The sequence below is a fragment of the Lagenorhynchus albirostris genome, chromosome 18 (genome assembly GCF_949774975.1).
Source record: "Lagenorhynchus albirostris chromosome 18, mLagAlb1.1, whole genome shotgun sequence".
Lineage (NCBI taxonomy): Eukaryota > Metazoa > Chordata > Mammalia > Artiodactyla > Delphinidae > Lagenorhynchus > Lagenorhynchus albirostris.
Genome location: NC_083112.1, coordinates 62,934,294 through 62,951,990, shown reverse-complemented (window position 1 = coordinate 62,951,990; position 17,697 = coordinate 62,934,294). Strand labels below are relative to the sequence as shown.

The 17,697-nt window shown below is 39.0% G+C and overlaps 1 protein-coding gene across 1 annotated transcript in view; it reads right to left on the bottom strand.

The window, feature by feature from the left end:
- Nucleotides 1-17,697, bottom strand: part of GPC6 (glypican 6) — a 1,081,720-nt gene that overhangs the window by 801,185 nt on the left and 262,838 nt on the right. Inside the window, exon 2 of the mRNA XM_060128753.1 lies at nt 8,215-8,373. Coding sequence (XP_059984736.1) covers nt 8,215-8,373 — 159 coding nt within the window. The remainder of the gene's footprint in view (nt 1-8,214; nt 8,374-17,697) is intronic.

Genomic DNA, 17,697 nt, shown 5'->3' with positions numbered 1-17,697 from the left:
CAACCGAGAATCACTGGAGGACTACCTAGTGATATAGAAATGTTATTTACAATGCATTTATAATATATGCTTTACATTTTCTTCTGAATCTTGCCAAAGTTTGTGTTTGAATAATCTGCTTGTCTTGCTGTCCATACATCTTCTAACCAAGAGTTTGACATTTTGAATCACACTTAACAGGAAGATCTAAGGATTAAGCCTCATTTTAATAGGTCTGTTCCTGTGGATAAACTAGAGATGCCACTTCTAGCAACACAATAATAAAATGTTGGGTGGAAGCAGAAGCTAAGTGGCCTTGACCTGAGTTAAAAAATCTCTATAAGTTGTGTTCATCTCTGCAATTTGAAAATGGTATGTCCTGTGTAATTTACTACTGTTGAATTCGCAAGACAGAGTGGCAATACCTGTTGGCATTGTTCTATATCTAGAATGAATTCACAGTCCGGAAATCTTCATCCTGTATGTGCTCAAGTCAGTTCTCTCTTTTTTAAAAAAAATTTTAATTACATACATTTAGAAATCACCCAAAAGTGAGAACATTATAATAAAGCCCCATGGACTCATCAACTAGCTTCGACCATTATCACATTTATGCCCATCTTGTTCTTTCTATCTGCCCACTTCAGGGACTCCATCAGGACAAGGTACGTCATTTCAGATAAAGATTCATCTGCACAATTTTCTTTTGAATCTTAGAAAAGCATACAAACACTTTTCTTATTCCTTTACCCTGTTATTTGTTTGGAAAAGGGAGATGTTACACTGTCTCGGTGAAGGAAGAAAGCCCGTTTTTATTCCAATTCCGTATCACTTGAGAAATGATACAAAATTCCAGTTAGAGAGTGAGGGCTTATACTGTTTCCCACTGCACATCACACCTTACAGGAGATAATGAGGTCTCCGTCATCTTTACACACACCATGCAGCTGAACCAGTCCACACTGAGCTACTGTGTTCTCAGGTTTGAAGACAAAAATGTTTCCACTGAGCTTTAATTTACATACCATTAAATATTTTTCTTGATTTTCATTAAAATAAGAAAACCTGTTTTCTCTATCCAGTGGCAGATCAATTCAACTGAAATAAAATTTCTCCTGTAATTTAGCCATACTTACTCAAAGGATTAGTGAGCCACTGCTAGGGAACAGACACTTGTCTGCTCATTAATATTCAGGACCAAGAACCCTTCTGGTAGGCTGGTTTCAGCCTCTGATAGAGTAATACTTGAAAGAAATCGGCTTGTTTGTGAAACAGCTGCTCAGCCAACCCACCAAACAAGGGAATTGGTGATAATAAGGTGATAGTATTACAACTACGCTGAGAGCTTAATGTTTTCAGTTACTCGAAGGTGTGTGCTACGGGTATAACAATTAGAAAATGATTGGTAGTCCATCAGAGAGGACACAAAGCTGCTGATCAGTGGTGTTTCCTTAGTTTTGAAAGATCTGTCCAAAGAGAAGAAAGAAAGTGAGAGACAGAGAGAGAGAGACAGAGAGAGAGAGAGAGACAAATTTCACTTGTACAAAGACCTGGGTTCTTCGTGCACTGCAATTTAAAGAATGCCCTGCCATGGGTCATCTATTCCCACATCTCAAGCACATGGAAGGCATTTGTGATTTATAAATCTGTTTACTAGTTCTGGCAACGCTCAATCCCTGGCTAGCTGATTCTTGCTTTTGGAAGGTCTGCCCTTTGGGAGAATTGGCAAATTACTTTCCAATGCCAGTGAGACCATTTCTCCAATTTCTAAAACCCAATTCAGCACATCCTGACTTCCAGAGGAGTGTCTTCCAGATGAAATACATGTCATTGAGGTGGTGGCCCAGCAAACTTCAAGGAGGCATTTGGCTAATTACTTCCTACGCTGATTAACATGATAACCCTTACGAATTACAGTTAGCTTGTTATTCTGTACAATAAACAAGGGGGCTAGTAGCAAAAGAAATGGAAATATCACGTCTATTTATTCTTGAATAATATCATGGAAGTGGTGTGTGTGTTCTGAGTGTGCTTGTTAATGTGCTAGGATATGGGACGTAGTCTATAACAGGTGTGTTTGCCAAACTGTGCTTTATTTAGAAGTTACTTATTACTCCCAAATTCCTAGAAAATCTGCCTCCCCCACCCCTGCCCCCCTGCCAAAAAATATATATATATACCACATGTCAACGTGGAAGGTAAAACGTTGTTTAAGGAACAGCAGTCAGTCGAGGACTGTGGTAGATTAGGATGTAGAATATTCACTCCTTCCCCCATCTCCACACCTCCATGGGGATTCTATACACCCTGCCTGTCAATTTTGGGAATCACCATGAGATTTGCCTTGGTCAATGGAACCTGAGAAGACCGCCTGCCAATTCTAAGCTAGGTCCAAACTCCACCGTGAGAAGAACGTAGGCAGAGAGCTGTTTCCCAAAGACGTCTAGAACAGACCAGACCAGATCCGTGGTTTAGAGGCAGGCCTAGCTGAGCACAGGCCAGAACAGCCGAACTCCAGCCAACCCAAAGACGCGTTCAAGGAAAAAGACACGCTTCTTGTTTATGCCCTGAAATGTTGCGGTTAGTTGTTACAAAACAATAGCAGACGGATACAGGACCAAAAAGGTTTCTACAGGTTATCTACGTCATAAATGTAGGCCAAATGTCAATAAGGTAACACTGTTGGGGGACAATCAACAGTAACTATGTTTGCACGTCCCAAGGACTCTGTGGACATGCAAACAAAATCTCTGGTGCCTGTCACCTCTTTAACCATCACCACCTTAAAGTCACTCTTTAAGGGTCCTGTGTGTCCCATCTTCCAAAAGTCTTCTCTGGTGCCTCTCAATAAAATACTTGACTCCTTCCTTTCTGTTTCCATTGGGCTTCTACTTTATGGCATAGTTGATTCTGCTTCCTTAGTGTTAGTTTTATACTTATGTCTCCCCAACAAGGTACACTCTGTGACAGACTGACCATATTTTAGTCACTATTAGTCATATTTGTATCTACTATACACTTAGTTAAGTGCCTTCTATACAGTAGGTTCTGAATAAATGTTTCCAAATTGAAATCTCACTCACACACACACACACACACATCACCCATGTGACAGGAAATACAGAAGATTCTACTACCATAAGGAAAACAACTTAGGAATTTTTGCTTCTCAAATAAGTGTATTCTGTGAGAAAATTAGACCATATTTTAAAGATATTATTACATTATTGTCACCTCTACAATATATAGATGAGAAGTGATATTTAAAAAGAAAACACATGCAGATCTGCAGCACAAAAATATTATGCCGCCATGTATAAATTATTCCCGCATTCAGTAAAAATGAGAAGTCTGAGGGTGTTACCATAGAATAAGTTCTTTGGGAGGATTGAAATTACTGCTCAACGTTTTTTTTTAATTTGCTTTAAAAAATATACTTGCTGCCAAAATCTCCAGACAAATGTGTATCATTAAAACACGTAAATAAAAACCAGGAAGGAGGGTAAAATAATAAGGCCGAGAACATACTAAACAAAAAACCTCATATCGAGCTTCAGATGTGAATAAATACCAGCTCAAATAAATCTGAAGAAAAAACTGCCAAAAGAAAATACCCCTTCAACTAAATGTTCCTGCCTCTGAATAATCTATACTCCATACAGGATTCTGGAGAAGAGGGTACTGGTACCTACATCGAGAGAGAAGCTACCAGGGCTTCGTGAGGTGAGAAAAATAAATAATATGCCTTCATTGATTTAATAACATTTTTTTTTACACAAAACACTCACGTCCCTTTAATTTAGGGATGACCTTCAATGGAATAAAAATATGGCTAGATTCTTTACCTAAAAAAATATGGCTAGATTCCAAAAATATGGCTAGATTCTTCTCCAAAAATATGGCTAGATTCTTTACCCACCAATATCACTATTTCCTTGTTAAAAGAATATCAGTAATTTTTAGCCAGTGTCCACTCAAAACAAATAAAAGCTGAGTTAGAATTTCAACTGAATATCAACTTGCTATCACATTACTATTTATAAATCTGATGTAAGTCAAAAGCATCAAGTTACAGTCTTGGTTTCATCTTTCTTGGTGGAAACTTGGCAAGTCATTTACTCTCTCCCGGCTCCAGGTTCCTTGAGGGCTGGACTATATTTAGATGAGTAATTTTCGTTTCTTAAGGATAAAAAAAAAAATCTCTTTCCACTTTTCTCTGTAAGACATTTCCACCTCCTCCCCACAATTAATGGGACAGAACCGGCAGCGGGAGACAGAGAAAAAGATGTGGCTGATGGTGAAATCTCAGCACATTTGGGGGCTGGAAAGCACGAGAGAGATTATGGGGTAGTTACAGCTAAGAGCAAGGATCCAGGAGTGCTCAGCCTGGGATGGGTTGCTGACTCTGCCATTGAGTGTCTGTGTGGCTTTGCCCTGCAATTCACTTGTGTTAAGTAGGTTAACATCTGTAACGGGCAAGGAACATGGCCAGATGTTGCCTATTATCACCATTAATATTATCAGAGTATTGGATTGTTCTCCATTTTCCTAGGATCCTAACAAATTAGACACTTGGAAGCATGACAGCCATTAGGATTTAGATACAAATACCAATAGGACAGGTCAGACAGTTACTAAACACAAAAATGCTAGGAAAATGAGTGGATACACAAAGATGCCACTTTTTCTGTATTTTTATATGATTTGTTTATTTGTTTATGTACTTCTGGCTGTCTGGGGTACTTGGCAGAGGTGAGAAAGGCAAGAAGTAAGGCAACAGAGTTGTGATCATTCTTCCAGGTGTACCTGGCTGGGTCTTCATCCATAATTTTAACCACTGGGTGTGTTAGAAAACCTGGACTTGGTTACAGAGCAAATTGAGAGCATCCCTGTGTATTCTGAGGGAACATTTGCGGTGGCCAGGCCCTGGCCAACAGGTGAGGGGCTTGCAGAGATGTGTAACGGCAGCCAGAGGTGGAGATTTGGCCAGAAAAGGCAGAACAAACAAACAAATAAAAACCTTGCAAGATACTTGGAAAAGTACCAGTGCCAAGAACATAAACTTTTATTTTATATATATTCATCATATTTCAACTCTATGTTGAAAAAGAAAAAGAGCTACTCAGTTATAAGGAAATTCTCTGCCAGAGAGGGAAAATTTCTGCAATTGATATTATATAGTTTTTCAATTCACTGCCTCTCAGCTACCCTTTTTTTCTATTCATTGCCTCTCAGCCACACATTTCGGCTAATGGGGCTATGGAACAAAGCTGGGCCATTTAAGAAAGTTGGGGAAAATTCATATTCATTCAGGTTTAGCTTCTGACCATGCAATGAATATTTATAAATTTATACAGTATCTTCTAAATATTACTAAAGATATTCATAGAAAATGGGAAAGAATATGACAATAAATATAATCTTATGTTCTGTTACATGGTTTTGAATTTCAAATTTTAAAAGTCACCTCTGCCCCAAAATGACAAGCTAAATGGAATCAAAACATTTCTAGTATAATAAGGAATGCCAGGACTATAGACTAATGATTAACAGTGATAGAATCTAGCCTCTCTGAATAGAGTATGGACTGAATCACATATATTAGGTGCAATTTAATTAGTTGCTGTACTTATTGAAAATAGGAAGGAAAGCGGTCACCTTCTCATATGATACAGTCGTCTTTCATATAATAAAGAACACATAGCCAGCAAAGACCTGTAAAATTCAGATGAGAAATCAAGATCTCTGAGAAAGTGGGACCAGAGGCGGAAATGCAAAATGAACACGTTGGAATCCAGAGATCCCAGCAATAATGCAAAATGACCCACAGAATAGGAAGCTACTAAAAATAAACCTGAAGTCTCTCAAAGCACCATTGGTCTCATCTGGGAAAATAAAACTCAGAGGGTAACATTCCACAGCTGATCCCAGACAGGGCTCCTCGGCACACCAACTGACAGTCATCAATAAATGCCACGAGGAAGTGGTTAAAGAAAGGTAAGGGGACAAATGGAAAACTGCCCGCATGAATGCACCAGCGTTCCTGAAAGGTGACTTAGCAGGATCACCTTTGTGGGATAAGAAGATAAATCATACAGTTGCATGGCTGACCTTCATGAAATTGCCTAATGAAGGATCAGAAATTATAATGGTGACTTTTTAATTTATATATTTTTATAATTTTTTAAAGATAGCTCTTCAGAAGCTGAGCTCACCAGGATCACATTTAGATTTTAGCTGAAAGCTTCCTTGAAAAAAATCTTCTCTCCCATCCCAGCCTAATGCAACTATAATGAAATGCACTGTTGTTAGAGAATTCATCACCCTCTACGTCAGATTGAATCTTAGCAAAATCAATGTCTTGTCAAACCAATTGACATAATACCCCTAAGTACATTAGAAAAATTTAAAACGTACCTGTACAGAGAGAGAAAGACAGAGAGAGAGAGAGACAGAGAGAGACAGAGACACACACACACACACACACACACACACACACACAAAGAGAGAGTGGTTTCTTTAGTAAGAGTAATGAGATCTGGGGTTACCAATTATAAATTCAAAAATATTGAAAATCATTGATAGAAGAATACAGGAAGTACCTGGCTCAGTCTTGCTGAATAGCTTTACTCATTAAAAAATACAAAATCAACTCCCCATAAATCTACCTTAAGTCTAATATTTTTATTTAAAGGAATATATATTATGTACTGTGAATACTGCTCTGGAATTATTCCTACTTAATTTTGGAGCACAGCTTTATAAAAGCCCTAAGAGTTGTTTTCTAAAGAAGTAGGTAGAAGTCAGAAGCAGCAGATCACCCTCACCTGCTTTTTGTAACAAAGAATAAGACCTTTCAATTTGCCTCAGTTTGAACCGATACATTACAGTTCCTCAAACACAGGAGCCCCTTCAGGGGCTCCTGAAGGTCACTGAATTTGTAATCTGTCAATCAAGGCCAACTCCCAAGTACTCCTAGTTGCATTTAAGGGAACAACATTTGCAGCATCAATTCTAAATAAAGTTATTTTCATATACATCCACATATACAGTTGAACACAGAGCGAGAGACAGAGGAAGAATGTGAAGATGCTGAAACATACTTGCAAAAATATAAGTCCCTTTAATTACACGGAAAATGTCACATTATCTTGAGTACTGAAACACCACCAGGTGGACCAGCCTTTTAGAACCTGGAGCACTGATTTAAAGAAACTGGTGTGGCCAGTTTAAAACAGCAATGAAACAGAACATTTTGCCTACTACAGAGAGTATTAAAAAAAAAAAAAAAAAAAACCAAGAAAAAAAAGACGAACTTTGGCAAGGTTTTTCTGAACTGGCTTTGTTGTGCATTGATTGGAAAGGCTGGAGGAAATGAATGAAGGTTCTGTTGCCCTCGGGCAACTTCCTAAAACCAAAGGCGCACAAAGAAGGGTCCCTACAATTTGCAAGTCTGGTTTACAAGGAGCCATAGTAAGGTGCATTCATTTCACAGAGCACTGACAACTTTCACCACCTAAGAATATTATCTTTATCATTTTTATTGTTCATTCAGTTGATAAAAGTCAGATTGCTTTTGAATATCTTTCTGAGGCTCTGACGGGAAAATTCAATGCTGAAAACCTAGCAATAATTACTTTCACCCTTTGTGCTTTCTAATACAAAATGTTTATTTAACAAAGAGAATACAGAAATGCAGTCGACTGCTTATTATCAAGAAATAAATGAAGGGTCTAAACCTTCTGCTGGATGCATTGCAACTACAATATAAAATGTAGTTATACTATAGGAAGGGAAAACTCTAAAATAAAGGAGTCTATGTCACTGGGCATTTTAAAACAAGCCTGTCCTCTTAAAAGTGATGTTCTATTTCAAATAATTTTAAATGACATTTAATGACTTCAAAGCAAATCCCTAGATGGAAACTGAAGACAAGCTATGGTGTGACAAAACCTGACTTAGAATCACTCTAATAATGAGAACGTAAGCCAAATCATTCAGAATAAATCTCACAGGCGAACCACAAATGCCAAACAGCTCTTTGTTAACTCAGGTTTTTTCCAAGACATAAAAATTGTCAAGAGCGCTCATGCCTTTTCTAAAAATAGACACAGTTATAAATGTTTAAGAAGGAGAGAAAAGCTTCCACTTAAAGAAAATGTTTTTCATATAATATCAAGACTCTCGCGTCGAAAAGCGCACCCAGAACAACAAGAAATAAAAACTGTCACCTACCGTCAAATTTCTTGTGCCTGGACACGAAAGTGGTGCGCACAAAGTGACTCGTCTCCTCCACCAGGTTTTCAAACTCCAGTTTGCTTTGCTGGCTTAGCTTGTCTTCCATTTCCGTGGTGCAGCACGTGTACTCCTGAGGACAGATTCTTAAGTGTTCCCCTGCAAGGAGTACGTAAACGTCAGCATGGAATGATAAGGGGTTCAGGGAGTTTGCTTCTCTGACATCTCCCTCAAATCCTGGGGTCCTTGTTCCACCAGCCCCCCAGCCCTCCCCATGAACTTTTATCTGGGCCTCAGGGTATCTAACCTTCCAAATACTCCAGACTGAAGTTGAACCCACCCCATGGTTTGAATGTCTATGACCCTTCAAAATTCATATGTAGAATCCTTACCCCTAAGGTGATGGTATTAGGAGACGGGGCCTTTGGGTGGTGATTAGATCATGAATGGGATTGGTGCCCTTCTAGAAGAGACCCCAGGGAGCTAGTTTGTCCCTTCTGCCACTTAGGGACACAGCCAAAAGATGGGGTCTGTGAAACAGGGAGCAGACCCTCACCAGACACTGAATCTACCAGTGACATGATCTTAAACTTCCCAGCCTCCAGAACGGTGAGAAGTAAATGTTTGCTTTTATAAGCCACCCAGTTTATGGTATTTCTGTTGTAGCAGCCCAAAGGGACTAAGAGACCTGACATTTAGTTCCAGCGCCTGTCATGTAAGTGAAGGTACATTAAAGACCCCAGAAGACCACGACAATTTTCCTGTTTTCATCTGAAAGGTACCCAGTAACGCCGGGTGAAAAGAGATGCAATACAGTTATAAATGTGCTTATCTTTGGAAACGCCGGGTGACAAGAGATGCAATACAGTTATAAATGTGCTTATCTTTGGAAACCTGAAGTGAGGCAAGAGACATTCAGCCCCATCACCGTAGTCTGTTAGACAGCAGGGCCAAGAAAAGATGGCAATCATTCGCTGTGTTCTGTTTCTGCTCATCCGACCGTCAGAATGCCTCAGCTTTCCTCCCAGTGAAAGCAAGTGTGATTTTAATGGCTGGTCTCCTGTGCCACATGTTCCCTCGGTTAACATTTCTTGTCAGAGAGAAAATGTTCTCCTGCGAGGAGGAAGGCACTGATGGGTTTAATTAATGCTTATGTTGTATGGAAATGTAAAGCAAAAGGTAATGAAAGTTTTGGGTTTAATTCAATAGATTTATCTCTCGATATACTGGGCCACTTCTTTTGACAATATTGCTTTCTTCGGTGCTATTTGCAAGTGGAAGCCAAGCCCTTGCTTCATGAAATTAAAATGGTCTGTTATTGCATAAAATGTGAATTTCCAATTGATTCAGCTCCGTCAGTGTCAAAAATGCTTAAGGGAGCCAGCAGAAGGAAGAAGGAAAATCCACCCAACATCTTGCTAAATAAAACCAACAAATTGTCCCTGTGATTAAAATCACTGTAGGGCATGGAAAAACCAAATGAACGAGTGCTTGACGCGATGATTACAATTCATTTATAATGTTTAACAGTACTTATATAAAACTATGTCCCCATGACCCTGTTTGAAGTATAGGGTGTCTGTCTCATGCAGTTGGATGCTTTAGTGCCTACTTAAAACAACCCCAGAATAAAAAAGAATCACGGGTCTGTATTAAAGTTAGATCTTATATAATTCCTGGAAGGGAAGGAGACCATAAAATATCTTAGGTATATTTTTTTTAAAAAGGAAAGGAAAATGCATTGTACTTGAGAATGATAAACATCGAATTCAAGATAACAGTTTCCTCCCAGGAGGAATTAGGATTTGAGAGAAATGCTCAAATACTTTTATCTATAATCTTTTATTTCATAAGTTGCTTGATATTTACATGGTGTTTATTATATTACTATCATTACTCTTCTATACATTTAAAATATTTTGTAATAAAAACTTGGAAATATGTCATTAGAAAGTAATAGCCACCACAGTGGTGACAGAAAGGAGGGCAGGGGGTAGATATTCAGAAAGAAAAAACAAGCTGCCCTTAACATTCGGAAGCCAGCCTGCCCGGTACCCACAGCCAGGTCACTGTAACTATTACACCTAAACAATCTCACAGAACATCCACCTCAGACAAGATTACCCTGAGACGAGGATGAAATGAGACAAAGCAAGGCCACGTCAAAATTTTGTCTCAGGGACTTCCCTGGTGGCGCAGTGGTTAGGAACCCGCCTGCTAATGCAGGGGACACGGGTTCAAGCCCTGGTCCAGGAAGATTTCACATGCCGCGAAGCAACTAAGCCCGTGCGCCACGACTACTGAGCCTGCGCTCTAGAGCCCGCGAGCCGCAGCTGCTGAGCCCGTGGGCCACAACTACTGAAGCCCGTACACCTAGAGCCTATGCTTCACAGCAAGGGAGGCCACCGCAGTGGGAAGCCCGCACACCGCAAGGAGTAGCCCCCGCTCGCCGCAACTGGAGAAAGCCTGCGCGCAGCCAGGAAGACCCAATGCAGCCCAAAATAAATAATAAATAAATTAATTAATTTAAAACAAATTGTCTCAGCACAGACAGAAACAAGGTGATTGTGCCATCCCCAAAGTACCTTCTCTCTCAGGCAAAATGAGCCTCTGTACTTCTTTACCTTTTACAGATTGATCTTCATCCTGGTCTCCCTCCTTGCTGGTCACATTTATTGAGATACCTTATTATAGAATTACCTCTGCTTTCTGACAGGCTCTGATCTAGGGTGAGGCCCTGCTTCTTGGAACCCTTCCCAACATCACCCACCCAAATCCAAATCCTACAGAAGCGTCTGTTGAAGTCCCTCTTACTGAGAAACGCTTTGGTTCTCCATGGTGTATCCTCACTTGCTGCATCGAGTGGTAACTCAACTTGCTCAACTACAGGTGCGCTCCTGATGAGTTCCTATTTGAAGGTATTGACCATGCCAAAAAGAGATGGGATAGAACAGTGTGAATTTTGAAACTTTCCCACATGTGATTCTGATACATCCCATTCAGAAAAGTAGTTCTAGAGTTGAAAACACTGGGAAGGAATAAGTATGGCTTTATCAAAAGCAAATGGTCCACAAATCACTAACTTTCTTTTTATAAAATACCAAGGCTAACTGATAAGAACAACTCTCTTTTTCCAGATTAAGTGGATATTTAACATTAACAACTTTACAGAATGTTCCTTTCCCTGACCTGTTATAAACCATTTTCTTAAATCCCCCACTCCGTTTCCTATTTCCCCCTACTCCATTTCCTACTGTACTATGCACAAATGAAATGTCCATTTCTCAAGATTTAGTACATCAGGACTGCATTCTACTTCTGAATCATTACAACTGAGTTTACAACAAAATGCATGGGACTTCCGGTGAAAAACTGACCAAAAGAAAATAAACATTTTATGACCTGAGGGAAAGAGCTGTATTCAGGATACTTGTGGAAGAAACCCTGTGGATCTACATTCATGAAATCAGATTGGATTGGAGGTCTGATAATCTCTAATCACTCCAAGAAAATCAGTATTTTATGTCAAGTGATAAATAAAAAGAGAAAGATACTTCTTAGTGGGACAAATTTAAACCAAATTTATTTCTTGTGTGTGTGTATATATAGTCAAGGAAATATATGTAAGAGGCTGCCCTATTAACTCAAAGCAGTGTTAGATTTTTTTAATTGAACTAAAGTGTCCTTAAGAAGTCAACTCACGTCTCCTCCTCTGTACGGGTCCCTGGCAGAGAGATAATGAAAGAGACAGACAGAGATAAAAAAGATGGAGAGAGAAAGTGAACAGATGGGGAGATCACCAGAATGTTGACGAATCGTACTATAGGAAGAGTAACTCTTTGGAGCAAAGCTCTTCTTAGAGTTCCTAGGAAAAGACGACGACGATGTCCCCAAACACACAGGACCAGCGCCCATAAAACCTGTGGTCCACTGAGACTGAGCCTTGCTTCCTTCCTAACACATCACTAGGTGAGAAGGCTGTGGAGGAATTAAACTCCTGAATAGCTCCTCTCTTCCCCTAATTTGAGGCCATTGCTAATTGCCAAAACAACCTGATGACTTTGAATGGCCAAAAAGACTCAGGACAACTGGACAATTTGTTGTGAGTAGGTTCATTTACTTATTTTAGTTTTGGCCCTAGAACAGGGGTGTGCAAACCATAGCCTCCGGGCCAAAGCCAGCCTACCATCTGTTTTTGTAGGACCTGTGAGCAAAATGGTTCTAAAAAATCAGAAGAATGATATTTTGTGCTATGTGAAGCTTTATGAAATTCCAATTTAATTGTCCATAAAGTTTTTTAAAAAAATTTTTATTAAAGAATAGTTGATGTACAGTATTATGTTACAGGTGTACAATACAGTGATTCACAATTTTTAAAGGTTATGCTCCATTTATAGTTATTATAAAATATTGGCTATATTCCCTGTGATGTACAATATATCCTTGTAGCTTATTTTATACATAATGGTTTGTACCTCTTAACCCCTACCCCTATATTGCCCCTCCCCTCTCATAAATAAAGTTTTATTGGAAAACAGTCCCACCTACTCATTCATGCCTTGTCTATGGCTGCTTTAGGGTTAGAACAGAAGAGTAGTTAGACAGAGACCACAGGGTCTGTAACACCTGAAATATTGACTTTCTGAAATCAGACACGACAGCTACTTGGCTGTATAAAGAATTACGTCTCACCCTTCCTGTTCCAATTTCTCCAAAGAGCAAGAATACGAAACTTTTCTCAGTTTAAATACTTCCTGACACTTAAGAGTATTTGTATTAATAATGGGATTCTTCCAAAGCTGTAATTTATGAGGGAGAAAAATGTGTTGTCCTTTTAGAGTTTCCCACCCACACTCCTTTCTCAAATCCCCTTAGGTTCTCTAGATGTTATCTATTACATAACTAGATACAATATTTAGCTCAACTGGAGTACCACCAGGCACCTCCAAGATCACTAATAATAAAGATACTAAATAGCGGGTTCCAGGAAGAAAATGTGGGATTGAAACTATGATGACTGTACCCTGACATATCAAACATGTATTGAAAAATCTATGTGCAAATCATGATGATAGGTTCACATCCCGCAAGATGAGACACAAGGTCAGGAAATCAGCTTACACAGGTGCCTGCTTTCTTAGGGCACCTGAAGTTCATGCCAGTGAATTCCTGAGTCCCTGTGTTTTTATAGAAATCTTCATTAGCTCTAAAATAAACAAAAGAAATCGAATATGTGGAAGAAAGGTGTTCCACCAGGAAGTTATAGAGTGAGCAAAGGCTTGGGGACATACAATCAGACCATAAACTGTCATCTGTTTTCCAAGACAGAAGAGATGGGGCTGCTCCTCCTACATGTTCCTTTCAACTATGTGTCACTCTTTGCAATGCCTTTCCCCAAATGCCTGCCCAGGTGTTTGTTTTCACTCCAGGATGCTGAGGTGACAGCAGAAATGTGATTTCTGCCAGATCGAGCTCCCTCCAGGGATGGCCCAGGGTCTGAAAGCTGCCAGGAATAGACTTGGTGAGTGGCACGGTGGGAAAGAGCAGGAGACAGGAGGACCTCATTAACCACAGGAGTCAGCTTCTGTGGGTCGCCTGCAGGAGACTCTCTGCCCTCGGAGGTGACACGCAGGGATCTCAGAATGCACATTCCAAATAAACAAACAACAAAAATGAAGTACCCCGAATGAGTCACATTTCACAGACTATAGACAAACTCTTGGCGTTGGGAGTGTGGAGGGAAATTACTACCCTGGCACCTCCTAGAAGGTAGGTAGGAAATCAAAACACTTTAAAAAGTACAAAGAAGATGGCAAGATCTCACAACACAGAGCACTTCAGCGTCTGAACCTCCAAATACCATTTGATTAGAGTGCAATATTTGTCTTAGACTTGGCCCTCTTCAGAGCATACGTTCTATGCCAAAGTTCTCTCATCCTTGAACTATTAAAACCCCCGCAGTCAATTAGCTGTGTCTGGTACCAAGCTAGAGTCTCATCATTTGATATGTCACCTCAAATAAACAATCATTTTGTACATCTAGTGCCTGGGAAGTTGACTGCAGCAAAGAATCCAAGGAAACAGGTTTAGGGAAGTAAAATACTCTAGAATAAGTGAACTTACAGCTAGAGTTTCTGATAGCTAAGAAAATTTAAATTGGAGTTAATAGCTCTGGACAGTTTTTGGTGTCATAAAGTTCCTATATGGGCTAATAAGAAGTGGCAGACCTTAGGAAAGCCACATTTTTCAAATGTATGTTCTAGTTCATTCTTTAAGTTCAAATTCCCCAAACCTCCAAATAAGCGCTTCTTCAACATTTTTCATTGTGAAGCGTTATTATAAACGATCCTTCCATTTCGTGAAGGGCTGCTTTTCTTTAACAAAGTTGTTCAGTACCATGATGAAAAATCTTCAAACTTTTACACAAGTTCTAAGAAATTCAATTCATGTTCAGTATACTTCAGTGGATCTTATCGCTCAAGTCACCTATAATAGTGTCATCCTTGATGTTGTCAACTTGCTGATAAAGACTTTACGTACTAACGCTTTTAGTTATAAAATTTTCACTCTGCATTTTGTAAAAATAAATCCTTTGAGTGGCACCCATGAGTTAATTGTTTAAATCTGTTCCAAGAATTGCAGAGAAACGATTTCAAACATTCTGCTCTAGATGGTATAGATCCCACCTCCATAGATCTTCTGCCAATGATTTGGGTCTTTACCATTTCCTTGCTTCTGTTATTTAGAAAAGCTGATGGTCTGGGGGGTGAAGATGGGGCATAGAATAAAGAGTGGTTAGAATTAACAAGGGGTGAGGGGTCTGGGGGATAGAGAATGGGCACTGCTTGAATCAAGATGGTCTTACAGAGCATGCAGCAGTGAGAGTGCCAAAAGTGATCTTTCCTTTTTCTCACATCTTATTTTGACTCAATATATTATAAAATTGTTAACTCTGTCGATAGTTTGATCATTTTTAAATAGAAGAGGTTGCTCCTTGTCTTAACATGACATATCTTACTTAATTCATACATGTAAAATTTTGAGACATTTAATGAAAGCACTGTCCTAACACAAACGATCATCAGTAATTTGTAAGTGTAGACACATACGCGTGCATGCACATACACACACACAAGAATACATAGCATATTCTTTCCCAGTATTTGTTTAAAAAAGTAAAGAATAGAAAGATTTCAGAAAAAAAATTATTTGCTGCAACTTGTCTTCTTTGGCATAGGAAATAGCTCAACAAAATTGTGGTTAAATTTCACAGGGACAACAGCAAATCTTAACAACGATGTGATTCCACAATTCAAAATATGTCACAAAATAGCCACACAACTTATTACACCATTTTTTTCGTAAAAAAAGTAATGCAAAGCCAATGTAAAATGTAATCTCAAAGCTAACTGATGAATCACAGTGTTGTAGTTGACTATTCTAAATCCAAAGGAGGAAGGATATTTAATAAGAGTAAAAGTTTTTTGCACCTAGGTCACGGCAAAAGGGAAGAGATGAATTATTTTGTCATTCCTTGAGTTTTCTCAGCCTCTTCTCATCGTATCTCTGAATCTTGTTGTCATGGATAAAGAAGATGTGGTACATATATACAATGGAATATTACTCAGCCCTAAAAAAGAATGAAATTGGGTCATTTGTAGAGAAGTGGATGGACCTAGAGACTGTCATACAGAATGAAGTCAGAAAGAGAAAAACAAATATCGTATATTACCACATATGTGTGGAATCTAGATGATCTTATTTGCAAAGAAGAAATAGAGACACAGATATAGAGAACAAACATATGGATACCAAGGGGGAAAGGGGTGGGATGAATTGGGAGATGGGGATTGACATATATACACTATTGATACTATGTATAAAATAGATAACTAATGAGAACCTACTGTACAGCACAGGGAACCCAGCTCAGGGCTCTGTGGTGACCTAAACGGGAAGGAAATCCAAAAAAGAGGGGATATATGTATATGTATAGCTGATTCACTTTGCTGTACAGCAGAAACTAACACAACATTGTAAAGCGACTACACTCCAATGAAAATTAATTTAAAAATTGTTTCAAGTATTAATATAATCAGAAAAACATTGGAGTGAGAAATGATCAAAGGGCAGTACCCACCCCAGAGGTGTATTGAAAATGAACTGGGGAAAGATGGACAGTGGAATTAATGAGCGTGCTTTCCCAAGAGATTCACCTTCTGATAAATAGCCATTCTAATAAACTCAGCAATCTCCCAAGGGGACCTTTCCTTTCCTACTCCTCTGAGTACTACATTCACCAGGTTGTATGTTCAATATAAAATGCTCATATAGGAAGCAGTTAAATGATAATAAAATCTCATCAACATCCAAAAAGTTAATTTTTAGTTTCAAGATAGTTCTCCGAGAGTGAAGTCCAGTAAAGAAATCTTGATCTCACTATTTCTGTATTTCAAAATCAAACTGAAAGTTATCTAAGTACAGAAAACTTCAGTTATAATCTGTAGGTGTCTGAGAACAAGATAACCAAAAAGCCAAGTCAAGGTATCAGAAACCTCACGCCCTCATCTCCCCTTTCGTTGTGATACACCTGTCTTTTTCTTACATTCTATGTGTATTATATTTTCAAATGGCTACTAAGTTCTTCAGGGTATAAATAGTGAGTTGCTTGAATTTAACAAGAAGTAAAATAGTATTTCCTCTAGCCTAGGAGCATCACAGAAAAATTACTTTTGTGTCAATGTGTCTAGGCTACAGTACCCAGTAATTTAATGAAACATTAATCTAGGTGTTGCTGTGAAGGTATTTTGTAGATGTGGTTAAGATGTCTGATTTTTAAGTAAAGGAGATTACCCTCTATAATTGGATGAGGGCGGGCCTCATGCAATGGACTGAAAGCCCTCATGAGCAAAAACGGAGGCTTCCCTGAGAAAAAGACATTCTGCCTTAAGACTGCAACATCAGCTTTGAGTTTTCAGACTGCCTGCCTGCCCTACAGATTTCAGAACTGCCGGCCCCCCAAACACATCTCTTGAGCCAGTTCCTAAAAATAAACCTCTCTCTCTCTCTGTGTATACACATACACACACACACACACACATATGTAGGTTACACAGTATGTGTGTGTGTATATATATATATATACACACACACTGTACACACATAAATATGTAGGTGGTATAGCATGTATGTGTGTGTGTCTGTGTATCTCTCTTTATATAGAGAGAGATGGTTCTGTTTCTCTGAAGAACCATGAGTGATACAGACACTAAGACTAAGAACTCCATGAAAAGAGAACGTATGGAAACCTGTGTACTGGCTCTACTATCTCCTAAACCATCTACAATGGCACTTACTACGATTGGCTATGATTATCTGTTTACTAAAGTGTAGAACCATCGTTTATTCTTTTTTTTTCCCTTCTCAGTGCCCATCAATCCCAGTATCTGAGATATTGGAGATGGAGTCAGCGCTGTGTTGGCA